The sequence below is a fragment of the Melanerpes formicivorus genome, unplaced genomic scaffold, assembly GCF_026170545.1.
Source record: "Melanerpes formicivorus ecotype bairdi unplaced genomic scaffold, bMelFor1.0.p_v2 SCAF_30, whole genome shotgun sequence".
Taxonomy (NCBI): Eukaryota; Metazoa; Chordata; class Aves; order Piciformes; family Picidae; genus Melanerpes; species Melanerpes formicivorus.
The window spans coordinates 3,289,132-3,307,250 of NW_027142382.1; the positions used below are offsets into that span (position 1 = coordinate 3,289,132).

At 41.5% G+C, this 18,119-nt stretch overlaps 1 protein-coding gene across 5 annotated transcripts in view; it reads right to left on the reverse strand.

Annotated features, from left to right (window-relative positions):
- Positions 1-11,894: 11,894 nt before the first annotated feature.
- RPGR (retinitis pigmentosa GTPase regulator) overlaps positions 11,895-18,119 on the reverse strand; it is a 52,453-nt gene continuing 46,228 nt past the window's right edge. For all 5 annotated transcript variants that reach the window (XM_068155080.1, XM_068155079.1, XM_068155077.1 and 2 more), the window contains 3 exons: positions 17,871-17,977; positions 16,798-16,863; positions 11,895-15,511 (listed from right to left, as the gene is read on the reverse strand). In XM_068155080.1, the coding sequence (XP_068011181.1) occupies positions 12,839-15,511; positions 16,798-16,863; positions 17,871-17,977 (2,846 nt within the window). In that variant the 3' untranslated portion in view covers positions 11,895-12,838. The remainder of the gene's footprint in view (positions 15,512-16,797; positions 16,864-17,870; positions 17,978-18,119) is intronic.

The window sequence follows — 18,119 nt, forward strand, 5'->3', positions numbered from 1 at the left end:
AGCCACCCCAAACAACAGCTTGGCATTTCAAAGACAGCTGCACATATATTCAGACTAATGTAATTTATAGAACTAAACTCTTTCAGAGACCAGGAGCTAATAGGAATAAATGCTTTTACCTCTGCAGTTTCCATTGTGGCATTACTGCTTTTCTCTCCCTCAGGTGTTTTACTGTGTTTCTCTTTTTGATATTTTTCTTCTATTTCCCCTTCTTTCTCTGTTCTTTCCCCTTCTCCTCCTGCTTCTTCTGCTTCATCTTCTTTCTCTTCTGCTTCATCTTCTTTTTCTTCTGCTTCTTCTTCTGTTTCTTCTGCTGCTGCTTCTGTTTCTTCTTCTGTTTCTTCTACTTCTGCTGCTTCTTTTTCTTCTGCTTCTTCTTCTGTTTCTTCTTCTACTTCTTCATAATCATCATCATCATAATCATCTGTCTCTTCATCTCCAGATGAGTTTTGTTCCTTTGACAAAATGGCCAAAACATAATTTTGAAACTCATGCTGCAGAATGGTATCACGGTCCTCATCCTATAGCAGTTAACTATACATCCTCATTTGACTAACAACAACAACAAAAATCCAAAGAAAACACAGCAAGGAGTAGATAGAGTAAGGACAAAGAAGCCCTCAGCTGAGGTTTGCTATCTCTAACAACATTTGAACAACAGACCTGTAGTGAACATTTGGAGGGCAGCTGACTTTTATGTTTTGCTAACTTAATAGAAAAACCAAACTTCTCTTTTCTAAACAATATGCTTATTTAAAATGCTTGAAATATGCATAATTAACACCAGCAGTAATTCCAACACTGACAAAAAATAGAATTAAAATCCATTTCCCAAGAAAATTAATAAGCAATGCCAGACACAACGTTCTCATTAATTTGATTCAATATAGACAGCGTAATTAGAATTTAAATTGGCTTCAGCTTAGGATAAAACTTCAATGTAACAAAATAAAATAGCCTGGAGTACTTTAAAATAAATTTTCAAGAGTGCAAATGCTCTTTTTGTAAAAAACCTAGAGAAAAGAGAACCAATTGCTTCTTTTTTACCCCACTTGATCGGATTGCCATTATTATGCCATTTATGTATTATAACAGCATGAAACACAGGGTTTGTTTTTTAACAGAAGCATTCTCCCTCTCATTATAAAAATATAAGGGCCTAAACTAACTCCAATATTAACTCCTGGTGTCCAACAGAGTCCTTGCATCAGAATGCCTAGATCACAGTATCACCAAGGTTGGCAGAGACCTCAAAGCTCATCAAGTCCAACCTCTCACCACAGACCTCATGACTAGACCATGGCACCAACGTACTATTCCATCTTTGCATTCTGATGCTGTTCTTCTGTGACTGACTAAATCCATATTTTATATTAAAGAAACCTGTACAAAACACTTCTGTTCCGCTGCAGCCTACATCATGACACAGTCTCAAGCTGCACCAGGGGAAGTTTAGGCTCAAGGTGAGGAGAAAGTTCTTCACGGAGAGAGTCATTAGTCATTGGAATGTGCTGCCCAGGGAGGTGGTGGAGTCATCGTCCCTGGAGGTGTTCAAGAGGGGATTGGACGTGGCACTTGGTGCCATGGTCTAGTCATGAGGTCTGTGGTGACAGGTTGGACTCGATGATCCTTGAGGTCTCTTCCAACCTTAGTGATACTGTGTGACACTGTGATGTGAACTGGTGGAAATGATGTGAATACTTTTTTCTTGAAACTGTGATAGAAGAATGGGTTGTACTTTAAACACCTTGGGTCCAAATGCTGCCTTCTATCTTTTGTTTTCCTTACTTCCTCTTAACTTTTTTGAATTTTTGCTTGTTGTCACCACAATGACTGGTTTTGTGCTCATCAGAAGGTAGCTTGCTAGTGAGGAGGAGACCCTTAGCTAATGTCTCTAGAAGTTGGAACACAAGGCTGCTTAGGCAAGAATGTTAGAGACATGAAAAAACTTAATAGTTTAGTTGATTCCTGTACTCTTCTGGGTGAATTAACTTTGTAGCAAAGTAGTTTTGGACATTAGAAGCTTTCTGCCACTTTAAGCACAACTGCACCTCTGTAATTAGGAATCACAATGATACTGTATAACACAGAATAGAATCACAGAATGCATCTGGTTGGAAGAGACTGCAAATATCATCTGGTCCAACCCTCGACCCAGCACTGAAGGGTCAACACTGAACCATGTCCCTAAGCACCAGGTCCACACACTGCTTGAACATCCCCAGAGATGGTGACACCACCACTGCCCTGGGCAGACCATTCCAATGTTTGAGAACCCTTTCAGTGAAGAAATATTTCCTAATACCCAGCCTAAACCTCCACCGGTGAAGCTTGTAACCACTTCTAGTCCTGTTGCTTGCCTCCACTCCAAGGAGAAGAGACTGGCCCCCTCCTTGCTCCTACTTCCCTTTAAGTAGTTGTAAGGAGCAATGAGGTCTCCCCTCAGCCTCCTCTTCTCCAGACTGAACAACCCCAGCTACCTCAGACTCATAGGCCATGTGCTCCAGCCCCTTCACCAGCCTCATTGCCCTCCTCTAGACACACTCCAGCACCTCAATGTTGTCCTTGCAGTGTGGGGCCCAGTACTGAACACAATATTCGAGATGTGGCCTCACCAGTGTTGAATACAGGGGGATGATCACCTCCCTGTTCCTGCTGGCCACTGTTTCTAATGCAAGCCAGGATGCCATTGGCTTTCTTGGCCATGCGGGCACACTGCTGACAGATTCATGGACTATCAGCCTGTACCCCCAGGTGTCTCTCCAAATGGCAGGTTTCCAACCACACATTCCCAATTCTGTCCTACTACAGATACTCCTTTTATTTTAATAGCTTAATCATTTGACCAGTAAATATAATCTCTAGAGAATTTGATGCTACTAATTAAAGTAAATATATATTATTTATGTATTATATTCATATTAGCTGTATATATTATCTATGTATGTATAATCTCTGCACTGTTTATCAAGCTTTAGGAGGTTTATTTTCATATTCCACTCTAAATTCCTGATTCATAGAAAGATAATGCTATAAGAGTAACTTAAACAGTTTCACCACTAAAGCTAAGACACAGAGAAGACGACTTGGCCAAGGTCACACACAGAAAGTCAAAAGTAGTGAAGAACATACAAGTACAATAATTGAAAGAGTTTTCATTTAAGGCTGAGATTCCACTTTCTTCAAGGACAAAGGAGTGCTCAGTATGACAAAACCTCCTTAAAAACTTTGTACCTCTACTATAAAAAATCATAGAATCATAGAATGGTCCAGGCTGGAAGGGACTTCCGAAGTTCACCTAATCTGACCTCTCCACAGTCAGCAGGGACATCCCCAACTAGATCAGGCTGCCCAAGGCCTTGTCAAGCTTCACCTTGAGTATCTCCAGTACAGGAGAACATTGGTCTTGAAAGATGACCTTGCAGACTAAACAGACTATACAGATTTTGTGCAACTCTTTTGCTTGCTTTAGTTTTTGCATGCATTTGGGATGGTTTCCCTGGGAACAAGACATTTGTAAGAATAAAATGAAGCATGGACACGAGATCAAGAGAATGGTGATTTTGCCCCTTTACTCTGGTGAGATCTCACCTGGAGTACTGTGACCAGCACTGGAGCTCTCAACACAAGGACATGGACCTGATGGATTGGTTTCAGAGAGTCACCAAAATGATGAAGGGGCTGGTATATCTCTGCTACGAGGACAAGCTGAGGGAGCTGGAGTTGTTCAGCCTGGAGAAGAGAAGGCTCTGGAGGAGACCTAGTAACAGCCTTCCAGTATCTGAAGGGGCCTACAAGAAGGCTGCAGAGGGACTATTTCTTCCAAAGGGGCAATGGTTTGAAATTAGAGAAAAGTAGATTTAGATTGTATGTTAGGAACAAGTTCTTTACCATGAGGGTGGTGGAACACTGGAACACGTTGCCCAGAGAGGTAGTCGAGGCCACATCCCTGGAGATATTCAAGGGGAGGCTTGACAAGGCTCTGAGCAACCTGATCTAGTGGAGGATGCCCCTGCTGACTGCAGGGGGCTTGGACTACATGATCCTTGGAGGTCACTTCCAACCCAAATCTTTACATGATTCTGTGATAAATTTTGTGCATCTGAGTTTCAGGGGACAAATAAACCTTACTCACAGTTTTGACCAAAATATTGCCTCACTGGGCAATTGAATGAGTATATTTTCTGCTGAAATGGCCACTGCTGGCTTTTCTCTGGGTAGACTAGTATAGAATAAAGATACCTCTTTCCTGAATGCCCTGTAAAAATGTGGTCTTACATCTACAAGAGTGAGGGGAAAAAACATTCTGTTCCATACTGTTGTCTCACCTGGTGTCATGCTCTGTCTGAAAGGCAGTCTCAATGAAGACTGGAGACATGACTCACGGTAGACCTTGCCCAAATGACAGCTGTGAACTGTTTCTCTACACTACTGTGACTATTTCATTGTGGGTCTGTCCTGCATCCTTTATGGAAACTGAGCTCTGGCAGACAGGCTGCTCATAATTAACATCTCAGAATGGAAGGCTTATGGTATCTTTCCAAGCCTTTTCAGGAAGTCAAAATATTTTATGTTTGCCACCGCCATTTTATGTTTCCAGGGAAGAAGATCTCAAAACCACTGATGAGAAATCTGTAATTACTGTATGTACCACTTGGAAATGGAGAGTTCTGGGAAGCTCTGGTTTGCAGAAAAGCTATTTCTGTTTCCAGTTGCCCTGGAAACTGTTGCAAATTCACATAAGATTATTAAAGAGAGATGAGAATGAGGAGTTAGCTACGTGCTGCTTCTTTGGTGGTTTCCTGCCAAACAGCAATAAACCAGCAATTACTTAGCAGAGTTTGTAATTCTTTAAGGAACAGATTTCTCTCATTACCTGTCTAACCCATGACCTTTACATGCCCAAAAGCATGTCATAGCTCTCTTACATGCCTGCCTAACAACTGAGTGGAGTATACAACTAGGAGAGTTTCACTATGAAGTAGAAAACACTCAGTAGATGGGTATCAGGCCTAAGGAGGTTGGTCAATGGGCATGATGCTGTCATGTTGAACTGCACAATGTTCCCTTTACAGAGCACTGGTAAAGACAACTACAAAATACATTTCTCCAGACCATCCTTCTTTTTCTATGCAAGACTGGAGAGGACTAGGTAGAAAAACCATATTCAATCATATTCTCCACAATCATATTACCCACCATTTTGCTGGTACTACAGGTTTCATATACAAAACTGCTATCTTCTCAAAAATGGTCTTGCACATGGGTCAGGGCAACCCCAAGCAAAAATACAGGCTGGCCAATGGGGGAATTAAGAGCATCTCTGCAGAGAAGAACTTGAGGGTGCTTGTTAATGAGAAGCTCAACATGAGCTAGCCATGTGTATTAGCCATGTGTTGATATCCTGGACAGCATCAAGAGAGGTGTGGCCAGCTGATTGAGAGAGGTAATTCTCCCCCTTTAGTCTGGTCTGTTGAGACCCCATGTGGAGCACTGCTTTCAGCTCTGGGGCCTCCAATGTAAAAATGAAATTAACTTGTTGGAGTGGGTTCAGAGGACAGCCACAAGAAATGATCAGAGGGCTGAAGGATCTCTCCTGTGAAGACAGACTGGGAGTGCTGGGACTGTTCAGCCTGAGAAGGCTTTGGGGGAGACTTCCTAGCAGCCTCCCAGTATGTATAGGCAGCTTACAGGAAAGCTGGAAATTAATCTTTTTTTATGAGGGCATGCAATGATAGGAAAAGAGCTAATGGCTTTAAACTGAAAAGAGATTTAGACTAGATATAAGGAAGTTCTTCACTGTCAAGCTGGTGAGGCACTGGAACAGGTAGCTCAGAAAGGCTTTGGATGCTCCCTCTCTGGAAGTGTTCAAGGTCAAATTGGGTGGGGCTTTGAGCAGCCTAGTCTAGTGGAAGGTGTCCCTGCCCATGGCAGGGTGTGTGGAACTAGAAAAGGTCCTTTCCAACCCAAACCATTCTATGATTCTAAGTTTACTTTCTTTGGAGAGCAAATACATAACATGAATTCCTAAGGTGAAAAGCAAGGAAAAAAAATAGCAAATCTAAACCACACCTCTACAGAACTAGAAATGATTTTTAAGGTGTTTTCTGAAGAATCATAAACCAAGTTGGAGACAGTTTACATCAGGTATAATCTCTTCTGAGCTATTTTACATAAGAATATAAATTCCATTTAATATTATTTGGAAATAATATATCAAGGTTACTCCTGTGTACGTAAGCAAAACAGATGGAATATAATGAGCATCTCCAAACCAGAAAATGTTTAGAGTAGATTTAGATTGGATGTTAGGAACAAGTTCTTTACTATGATGGTGGTGGAACACTGGAAGAGGTTGCCTGGGGAGGTGGTTGGGGCCCCATCCCTGGCGATATTCAAGGTGAAAGTTGACAAGGCTCTGGGCAACCTGATATAGTTGAGTATGTCCTTGCTTACTGCAGAGGGGGTTGGACTGGATGATCTTTGGAGGTCCCTTCCAACCCAAACCATTCTATGTTTCTATGCAGATGTTCTCTTAAAAACGTAGTGACCCTCTCTGGAAGATACTATACTGCATAAAATGAGGGGGGAAAAAAACCCAACTGTGGCCCACATTTGGTCCCCTCTGCAGTAAGCAGGGGCATCCTCAACTTGATCAGGTTGCCCATAGACCTGTTGAGCTTCACCTTGAATATCTCCAGTGGTGGGGCCTCGACTATCTCACTGGGCAACCTGTTTCAGTGTTCCACTACCCTCATAGTAAAGAACTTTCTCCTAATATCTGATCTAAATCTACTCTTCTTTAATTTCAAACCATTGCCCCTTGTCCTATCTCTACAGGCCTTCGGAAACAGTCCCTCTGCATCCTTCTTGTAGGCCCCCTTCAGGTACCAGAAGGTTCTTGTTAGGTCTCCCCAGAAAAAGAATCATGTCTGATTTTCAGTGCTGGAACATTTATGAAAGCTAGAATGGTAAATGTCTTTACACTTGACATTTCAGGCCCCTGATAATAAATTATTTCCAAACTATGTATAGGGGTTTGAGATAACATTTGTTGTTGAGATAACATTTGTTGTTGAGATAATGTTTGTTTAAATTTTTATAGCATGAGGTTGCCAAGCAAATCCTTAAAAAGCCCAGTGATAAAGTGTACTTGTTATTTCTTTTGACAATAAGAAAACAAAGCCTCTGTGGCATTCAGCAGTCCAATTTTTCTGAGGCCAAAGCTATCTCTCCAAAATCCTTTCAATATGCAAAAGCTAACCTCTCCTCTCTCCATTAAAACATATGACAAAGTGTATAAAAATACTACAGCTTAGTGAGTGGCTTCAGATCATGAACACGCTCAGAACTCCTCTGAGGACATAACTATAGATTTGCCATTTGTGCCAGCAAGATTTGTTCGGTTTCTCATAGAATGCCACAGTGCTAAACACTGTTTTTTATCTGAATTGCACATTTAGAAATTAGCTGAGGATTTGCCCTTGGAAAACACCTCGGCTATGAGAATAGGCTGAGGGAGATGTAGTTCAGCCTAGAGAAAAGAAAACTCTAGGGGAACCTTATAGTTGTCTTCCAATATCTGAAGGGATCCTACAGGAAGCTTGGAGAGGGACTTTTCATAAGGGTGTCCAGCAACAGGACAAAGGGAAGTGGTTCCAAGCTAAAGGGGAGTAGGTTAGACTGGATCTTAGGAAGAAGTTCTTCAGTGTAAGGTTCATGAGACTCTAGAAGAGGCTGCCCAGAGAGGCTGTGGATGCTTGCCCTCTGGGGGTGTTGAAGGGCAGATTGAATGATGCCTTGAGCAGATGAGTCTAGTTGAAAGGCAACCCTGCCCTTGGTGGGGAGGTTGGAGTAGATGCCCTCTAAGCTCCCTTCTGACCTATGCCATTCTATGAGTCTATGAATCCATGCCTGCTTTAGAAGGCACTATGTGCATATGTAGTTCTGTGAACACTTATGTGAAAGTGTGCAGGACTTTAGCTGACAGTTAGCTGACATTAGCTGCAGAAGGGTGCTCAGAAATTTGTGGGTGCTTATTACATGTTTTATTATGGATGTCTAGTGGTGTTGCCTACTGTGTTGCTGCTCTTCATCTTTGATGTGTAGTTGGTTAACTGTTATTGATAAATTAATAAACCACTTCATTCTTGATTCGATTTAAACCACAGAATTGAACATTTTTTCCATGGGACAACCATGATGGAATAAAGCATGAAGAGGGAACCAATGCTCTTTTCTTCTAATATCAGAATTCAGAGACATCAAATTAAGGTACAAAGAGACAGATCCAAGACAAGGAAAAAGGACTTATTTCTTCAAATCATGCATAAAGTAATCTAAAAGTTGTTTTCCAAAACATGTACTAGAGGCTACATGGGTTAAAAAATGATTGAAAGAAATTAATGGAAGAACAAAGGCTACTAAATATAATAGATGCATCTGCTGAACCACAGATTGTTGAATATACTGAATATATTTTGTACACACAATGACTGCACACGAGAACACTGTGTGCTTGCTCTATTACTCTCGCTGTTGCCAGGCATTCACCAGTAGTCCATGGTAGAAAAAAATTATACTAGACTACACAGACCTTTGGTCCTGGGCAGTTGTCTGTTGTTTTCTCTCTCTGTCTATTGCAGGGGTTTTAGTGGTTCAGATGTACTTCTGCCATGTGGCTTCAGCACTGCACATAAACGTTTTTGTGTCCCATAATGAATACCAAGGACATTCTGAATTTCCACAAAACTGCAAGTAGCAAATTTTATAAACCAGTGTAAGTCAACTAAATAAAATTCCACTTGTTATGCTAATGGAGTTCCAAAGTCTCCTCGATGCCCAAAAAACATTGGAACAGTGTACAATTTATGTAACAATTCTGTGGAAAGCCCTTAGAAGTGCTGGAGCAATGCTCTGCTATTCTCCTGCCACAGGAATGATCCACAAAACAATATAAAATCACTCCTAAATTCAATGCATTTTCATCCAGACTAAACAAAGAAGAGATAACTCGGCTTCCTTTACTTTCCTTGGAAGCTGGGCTCCTCAGTTTAGGAAGGATGTTGACTTGCTGGAGCATGTCCAGAGAAGGGCAACAAAGTTGGTGAGGGGCTTGGAACACAAGCCCTGTGAGGAGAGACTGAGGGAGCTGGGGTTGCTTAGCCTGGAGAAGAAGAGACTCAGGGGTGACCTTATTACCCTCTACAACTACCTGAAGGGAGGTTGTAGACAGGCAGAGGTTGGTCTCTTCTCCCAGGCAACCAGTACCAGAACAAGAGGACACAGTCTCAGGCTGTGCCAGGGAAGGTTTAGGCTGGCGGTTAAGAGGAAGTTTTACACAGAGAGAGTGATTGCCCATTGGAATGTGCTGCCTGAGGAGGTGGTGGAGTCACCATCACTGGAGGTGTTCAGGAGGAGACTTGACAGGGTGCTTGGTTGCATGGGTTAGTTGATTAGGTGGTGTTGGATGATAGGTTGGACACAATGATCTTGAAGGTCTCTTCCAACCTGGTTTTTCTATTCTATTCTATTCTATTCTATTCTATTCTATTCTATTCTATTCTATTCTATTCTATTCATCAGTACATATTAAGAGGAACAACAAACAGTGCTAAGAGAACAGGCAATGTGCCCTTGTGGCCAAGAAGGCCAACAGCATCCCGGGATGCACTGAGAAGTCTGCCCAGCAGATCTAGGGAGGTGCTCCTGCAGCTCTGCTTCACCCTGGTGAAACTACACCTGGAATACTGTATTGAGTTTTGGGCTCCCCGCTTCAAAAGAGACAGAGATCTACTGAAGAGAGTGCAGTGGAGAGCTATGGGGATGACTGGAGGACTTCAACATCTCTCCCATGAAGAAAGACTGAGAACTGGGGCTGTTTAGTCTTGAGAAGGCTGAGAGGCATACATCAACATCTATAAATATCTGAGGGATGGCTGTCAAGATGAAGGTGATGGTCTCTTTTCAGTGGAGTCCAGTGATAGGACAAGGAACAACAGGTACAAGCTAAAAACACAGGAGGCTCCACTTGAACACGAGGAGACACTTCTTTATGGTGAGGATGACAGTGCACTGGAACAGGCTGCCCAGAGAGGTTATGGAGTCTCTTTCTCTGGAGACTTTCCAAACTCACCTGGATGCATTCTTGTGAGGCCTGCCCTAGGTGACCCTGATTTGGCAGGGGCATTGGACTCAATCTCTACAGATCCCTTCCAAGCCCTAACCTTCTGTGATGCTGTGATTTCTATGTGGGATTGCTCTGAAGTGCCCTCATTTCCCCCTGCCCCACAGCCATATTTTGCAGGAGAAATAACTGGCATTTTTTTTCACAGCAGTTTTCTTCCAAAGCTGAATTTTAGAATCATGGATAAGTAGATCTCCTATCCAAGAAACGCATTTTTAAGCTTACAGAAACACTTTTCAACATTAAGTTCAAACACAGCAACATCTTAATCTTCCCCAAGAAAGATAAAACAACAAAGCTTAGCTCCACTTATTTTCAAAGGTAAGTATTTTCACAGCAGTTCAGTGGTGATACTGCACTTCTGCAAATTAACTGAGGAGTGTGTTGTTAGAGAGAGCTGTCTGCCTTCAGAAAGGACAAGTTAACATACTAAATGTTAAAAGATTCCATTCCAGCAGAATATGAGGGTACTTCCTGTCTTCCAAAGATTTACACACGCTAATGTCAAGACAATGTATTCCAAGAAATCTCAAAGCTTGAAATAAAATTCCAGAGTGACAAAATGCAGTGAGTGTAGTAACTCAGTTTGCCACATCAATGTGACTGAAAGGGATCTTACCTTCAAATGTAGTATATAAAAGAGGTGACTGAAGGAAGGACAGACTTGGACTAGAATCTACTGGCAAACTATTAATCTACCACAGCCTTCTTAGAAAATAAATTCTGGAGACATAGTGTCAAAGATAGTTTAATGCAGGCATCTTACAAAACAACATTAAAAATGTTCCTCAAGGAAAACACTGATTCCATTAACATTTGCACTGACTGATATTTACTCAGTTTGATTCCTTTCCTCCCCTGTCCTCATTTTCAAATAGGATTTCAATAACTATTGTCCCAGAGAAGGTCAATACTGAGATCTATTTACAAAACATTCTCAGACCACCCATTAGCATAGTATTTAAGCAATAATGCTGTATGATGTTTCCCTACCCCTCCTCTTGCCAGTTTAACCACTAATAGTTGTAACAGTAATGCAATACCTTAAAGAAATAATTTGCAAGACTTGCTTGTGTGTTTTAAGGAAACTCCAGAAATAATAACATCCATCTTTTCCAAAAAAGGATAAAGACTTTCATGCCACTTTCTCTATTGTTCCATCTGGCTTCTCGGTTTACTACACTGTCCTCTTTTTGGAGATCACAGGTGTGATTTTTCAGGAGGGTAAAACATCAGTCTCCTCCAATGAGAAGCTTAGGCTCTGACCTGAAAACATATACACACTTCACACTGCAACAAAATGTATGTTTTCTGCTTCTTGAGACCCTCAGAGTTAGATGACTAATGTAATGGACTCTTTTGTAGGCAGGTATGGAATCTTTTGTGTGTTGTAGAGTATCAATGTTTTACAGGTGTACATTTTCAAATTCTTAATGATATCTAATCACCAAATGTCATAGTCAAAAATTATCCCTAAACATTCTGGCTTTAATGTCTAAGCCAGACAATTAGCCTCCTGTCTGTGTCATTGCACATAAATGTGTGCTGTCACCAAATTAAGAAGTCAGCCTAAAGGCCTCTGAGAAAGCCCAGGCCACCATTTACCCAGGTCTACATTTCCATTTACCTTCTATCTCTTGATCCACTTGAATTTGGCATCTTGTCCCTTCTTTACTTTGAGTACTCCAACATTTAAGCAGTACAGGAACAGAAGAACAGCAGGGAGAATGAACATGGAGTGATACCAACATTTAAAACTATGTATCTCTTGATAATTTATTGACACTCATTTCATATAAGGCACATTAAGCTATCCTGGGACTGAAATTGATGTGTTACCTTAAGGAATCAGATTCAAAGGCAAAGAAGATTACACTGTTACCATGTATAATTCATGTTGTCACAGCATGACACATTTTGCCTCCTCAGCAATTAAAAAAAATCTGTCACATGTGATAAAGATGATTGTGTAAATGTCTGTATCAAGCATTTATATGATTCCTCTCATAAAAGCTTCCCAAGTCTAGGAAAAACAGTATAGGAAAGACATTGAGGTCCTGGAGTGTGTCCAGAGAAGAGCAGCGAGGCTGGTGAGGGGTTTGGAGGGCATGGCCTATGAGGAGCAGCTGAGGGAGCTGGGGTTGTTTAGTCTGGAGAAGAGAAGGCTAAGGGAAGATCTTACTGCTCTCTATGACTACCTGAAAGGAGGCTGGAGTGAGGCTGGTGTTGGTCTCTTCTCTCAAGTAACTAGCAATAGGATAAGAAAAAATGGGTTTAATTCATGCCAGAGGAGGTTTAGACTGGACATTAGGAAAAACTTTTTAATGAGAGTGGTGAGGCATTGGAACAGGCTGCCCAGGGAGGTGGTGGAGTCTCCATCCCTGGAGGTGTTCAAGTGTGTAGATGTAGTGCTTCAGGATCCAGCTCGGCGGTCATGGTAGCTGGGTTACAGTTGGACTTGATGACCTTGAAGGTCTTTTCCATCCTTAATGATTCTATGATTTTCTTCAGTCTTTTTCAAGAAATTGGCACTTAAAGTATACATATCATAATACATTTTGAATACATTACAGTTTTTATGTGATAAAAAGCAATTTGTCATAGTTCCAAACTTTACTGAATAGGTTTAAAATGCATCTCCAGTAGCCTATGCTACTTTAGTGTTAAATAATGAGGTAGCACATTGTTCCAAAATTGCTCTGAATTATGTAAACCATTTGCTACACGCTGTTTGGACTTCAGTTTTTGTTTAGAGCTGTTTGGTAAAGCAGGACTTTCTGTCTTCTCTGGCTTCCTGGTTTTGCTTTTCTTTTGTTGAAGCATTTTACTATAGCTTTTTCTTTTATCTTTTGCTTTTTCCTCTTCCTCTCCTTCTTCCTCTCCCACATCCCCATCTTCCCCTCCTTGTTCCTCCTCTTCTTCTTCCCCTCCTTGTTCCTCCTCTTCCTCCTTCCCTCCTTCTTCCTCCTCTTCCTCCTCCCTTCCATCTTCCTCCTCCCCTCCTTCTTCCTCCTCCACTCCTTCTTCCTCCTCCCCTCCTTCTTCCTCTTCTGCTCCCTCTTCCTCTTCCCCTCCTTCTTCCTCCTCTCTCTCATCCTCTTCCTCCTCTTCTCCCACATCCCCTTCTTCCTCTTCTCCCACATCCCCTTCTTCCTCTTCTCCCACATCCCCTTCTTCCTCTTCTCCTTCACCCTCTACCTCTTCCCCCACATCTCCTTCTTCCTCTTCCCCCACATCTCCTTCCTCCTCTTCTCCCACATCCCCTTCCTCCTCTTCCCCCACATCCCCTTCCTCCTCTTCCCCCACACCCCCTTCCTCCTCTTCCCCTTCTTCCCCCTCTACCTCTTCCCCTTCTTGTTCCTCCTCTCTCTCTTCTCCTTCTTCTCCGCCCTCTTCCTCTTCTTCTCCTCCTTCCTCTTCCTCTTCTTCTTCTCCTTCCTCTTCCTCTTCTTCTTCTCCTCCCTCTTCCTCTTCTTCTCCTTCTTCTTCTTCTCCCTCTTCCTCAACACCCTTTTCTTCCTTTCCTACTCCCTCATCTTCTTCCACCCCTTCTCCCTCCTCTTCATCTTGTTCCACTTCCTCTTCATTTCCCCAGTCCTCCTCTCCCTTAGTTTCATCTTTTCCCCCCACTTCCCCTTCTGCTTCTGCCTCTGATCCTTCCTCTGCCTCCTCATCCTCATCTTCTCTTTCCTCTTCCACATCATCCTCCCCCTTTTTTCCTTCTTTCACTTCATTCTTCACCACTTCCTTAATCTTCCTATTTGCATTTTGCTCTTCCTGTTCTTCTTCAGATACCCGTTCTTCTTCCTTCCCTGCCACTGATTCTTCTAATTCCTCCTCTTCACCCCCATTATCATCCCTTACTTTGCTTTCTTCATTTTCCTTTTCATCTTCTCCTTCCTCTTCTACCTCCCCCTCTTTTCCTTCTTCCTCCTCATTTTCTTCCCCTCCCACTCCATCTTCACCTTCCTCACTCTCATCTCCTCCTTCACTTTTAACTTGTTCCTTTTCTTTGTCGGTGTATTCCTCCTTTGCATATTCCTCCTCTTCCTCCATATGCTCCTTTTCTTCCTCTGTCAACCTGCCTTCCTCATCTCCTTGCTCTTTACCATCTTCCTGATTAATCTTCTCAGTCTCATCTGTACCCTCATTCTCACTGTCTCTTTCAGCCTGTGATTCCTCTCTTTCATTATCTTCCTCATTATCTTCTTCCTCTTCATCTTCATCTCTTTCTACTGAAACTTCATCTCTGTAATTTTTAACCTCACTCTCTTCTTCCTCCTCCTCTAGTTCACATTCACTGTCGACTGTTTCATCTGGTTTTTCTTTTTGACTCTTTTCACTGCTTTCACTCTCCTGCTCTTGATTAGATTCCTCTTTATTCTTCATTTCCAAGTGCCCATTGTTATCAGATTTAGCTTCAGAGTTTGCTTCTTCCTCATTCAAGCTCATTACATCAGTCTTTTCTACATATACTGTTTCATTGTTTGTAGCTGGAATCTCCTCGATCTCACTGTCTTCCTTTTCTGAGTCCACACCTTTCACTTTTTCTACTGTTTTCATTGCCTTGTGGACCTGTCTGCCTTCATAGTAGTCCTCTTCTTTTACCCTACTCTTAAGTATGTATCTTGCAAGATCACTGCTACTTTCCTCAGTTGAAGATGATGACATAGTCACAGCTATCTGCTTCAAAACTTGATCCTTCTTTTTTAATCCTTTATGCTCTTCACTTTCTTCTCCTCTGACACATTTATCAGACTTTTCAACAGCATCCTTTTTTTCATTTTGACTTTCTACTGCTTTTTGTTGTTCTTGCTTTCTAACAGGATTGAGTTTTTGTGCAACTAATGAATCAGTCTGGGGCTGAGCCCTGGATTCAGAAGGGAGTACATTTATTTGAAGGGATCGCTTAGATTTAACTGCTTTTGACTTTGTACTGGAAGAATTTGGTTGTTTAGTCAACATTTGTTTTTCAGTGGGAGGATTATAAGTTGAATCCTCTCTGACAAATTCAGGATTTTCTACATGTTCTTTTTCCTTTTTCACTAATCTGTGCTTGTCCCTAGTAATTTGTTGAACGCCATTTGTCGAACTAGTAACACTTGGCGCATGCTCAGATGTCCCTTTCATTGTGGTTTTTTTGGCCTCAGGTTTCCCTGCAAAGGCACTACTGTTTTCTAAGTCTTGTCCCAGTGACTCTGATAACAGGGGCTGCTTTTGTAAAGAGACAGAGTCTAATTTTGAGCCCTCCTTGAAGAAACCAGAAGCCTTGGTTTTCAGCCCACCCTTACCATCTCTTTTCAGTTTCACATTTTTATTGTTCTTCTATTCCACATGAGAAGCAGAAAATTAAAAAGAAAGAAGGGAAGCATTAAAGACAAATGACAGCAGGAAAGCAAACAAACAAGCCAACAACAACAAAAAAAAAAAGAAACAAAATCCCCCAAAACAAACACAAAAGCATATGAACAAGAGAAGACACTATTTCTGCAAGGGGACAGTCTAAAAGGTAGAGTATTTCACATTAATTGCCAACTGCATGTGTTAGAAGAATGTAGCAGTCTGTTGATGGTAAATGCACTACTACACCTTTTTCACTATCCAAGCACTCAAAAGCGAATGCAGGAAGAATTGTGCAGCCAGTATCGTGTCTCACAAGCTACATAAAGCGCATGCAATGCACGAGGCTGTGTGAACAGTACTCTCACGCCTCCTTCTACCTTTCCTCTTGGAGAAGCTTCTGATGCAGAAGTTTGAAAATCTGTTCACAATATCAGAAGTCTGAAAATCTGTTGTCTTTCTGCTTTAACTTTTACAGGTATTTAACAAATTTTCCAGAATATATATATATATCTTTTTTTGTCATTTAAAATAACTTTTTAATGAAATCTACCAGAATGCTGAAACGCTAGGGAGTGGAATAGATAGCACAAAAGCATTTCAATTTCATAATTAAAACCACTACTATTGCTCCTTGAAATACTCCCCACAGATTTAATCTGTAAACAAACCCTTGACTTACATTGTGTCCCAAAAGTCAAATAAAATATTTGAATATCAATAGATCAGTTGAAATGTGTAATAGCAGCTTAACTTTACCTGATAGTCTCTTGCCCCTTACACTGGTGAAGTATGATATACTCTCTTCTAAAACTATGCTGAATATGAGGAGTTCTATGTGCTCCTTGAAATACTCCCCACAGTTTTTATCTGTAATCAAACCCTTTACTTACATTCTATCCCAAAAGTAAATGAAAATATTTTAACATCAATGAAGCAGTAGAAATGTATAATAGCAGCTTAACTTACAAAGTGTATCTGATAGTCTCTTGCCCCTTACACTGGTGAAGTATTCTATGCTCTCTTCTCAAACTACATTGAATATGAGGAATTCTGTGTCCCTGCACAAATTCACTCTGACTTCAGTCAGCTTCTTAGACTTTTACTATGTGGATATTCAGAAAATTAGCAAAAGGAGGCCTAGAAACATTTACCTGGCTTCTTTAAAACTCAAAGCAAAACAATAAAGTACAAGGATACTACAACAATTCTAGAAGTTTTAAAGACCACTGTGAGTAATATACAGATAAGTGTATCATAAGTTACAGTACCTTTTGTTTTTGGAGCGGTGACAATTCTAAGGACTGGTCCCTGGGATTCAATTTCATTGCATGTGTCTGCAAAAAATAAGATCTTTATTGTAAAAAATGTATATAAATAACAGGGAAGGCAGCATCAAAGCCCAGTTCTACTAAACAGCACTAATGTATGCATTTTGGTCTTCCTTTTAATATGATCCACCTGTACTAGAAAAGCTCTTCTAGGAATAGGAAAAGATAACTTTCCACTTCCTGGGCCCCTCAGTTTAAAAAGGACATTGAGACACTTGAACCTGTCCAGAGAAGGGCAATGGGGCAGGGGAGGGGTCTGGAGCACAAGCCCTGTGAGGTGAGGCTGAGGGAGCTGGGATTGTTTAGCCTGGAGAAGAGGAGGCTCAGAGAAGAACTTGTTGCCCTCTACAACTACCTGAAGGGAGGTTGTAGCCAGGAAGGGGTTGGTCTCTTCTCCCAGGCAACCAGCACCAGAACAAGAGGACACAGTCTCAAGCTGCACCAGGGGAAGTTTAGGCTCGAGGTGAGGAGAATGTTCCTCACAGAGAGTTGTTAGCTGTTGAAATGTGCTGCCCAGGGAGGTGGTGGAGTCACCATCCCTGGAGGTGTTCAAGAGGGGATTGGACGTGGCACTTGGTGCCATGGTTTAGTCATGAGGTGTGTGGTGACAGGTTGGACTCGATGATCTTTGAGGTCTCTTCCAACCTTGGTGATTCTGTGATTTCCTGCAATTCTCTCTCTGGGAAATCATCAAGAAGAAGTTCAGAGAGAGAGATCACCATGTGGTATCCAGTGACCAACTCATTGTCTTTCTGATACCCACAGCTAAAGCCTGGGGAGGAGCTGCAGTACTTGGAGTGCTTCAATCTCATATTACAATATTACCTGGAAAAGAAACAAACCTGAGCATTGACTGATGATGATATGAAATGTATGCTCATTTAACAGCATACCAGCACGTCTTGGTGCCACATAGAATGTTCTGTACTAGAACCTGAAATATGATTTAGCTGCTTTATTCTTCCCCAGCATAAAAACAATGGAACTACAGATTCATTAGTGGAATGCATTACCATATTTAGGATGTCAGTTGTATCTCCAAGGTATCTATCATTATTTTCATTATCTGAATCGTCTTCTGCAGAGCCTCTGCCAGGTTTATCTTTGTGGTGATTCTTTTCTTCAAGGAAAAATGGGGGAGAGCAAACAATTACCATAAGAAAAAGTAATATATAGCAACCAGAACACCCTACTCTTGTAAAACAGAGATGTTGTCTGTTTTACTAAGATGAAGCCCTGAGTTGTTTCCCAAGCCCAAGACA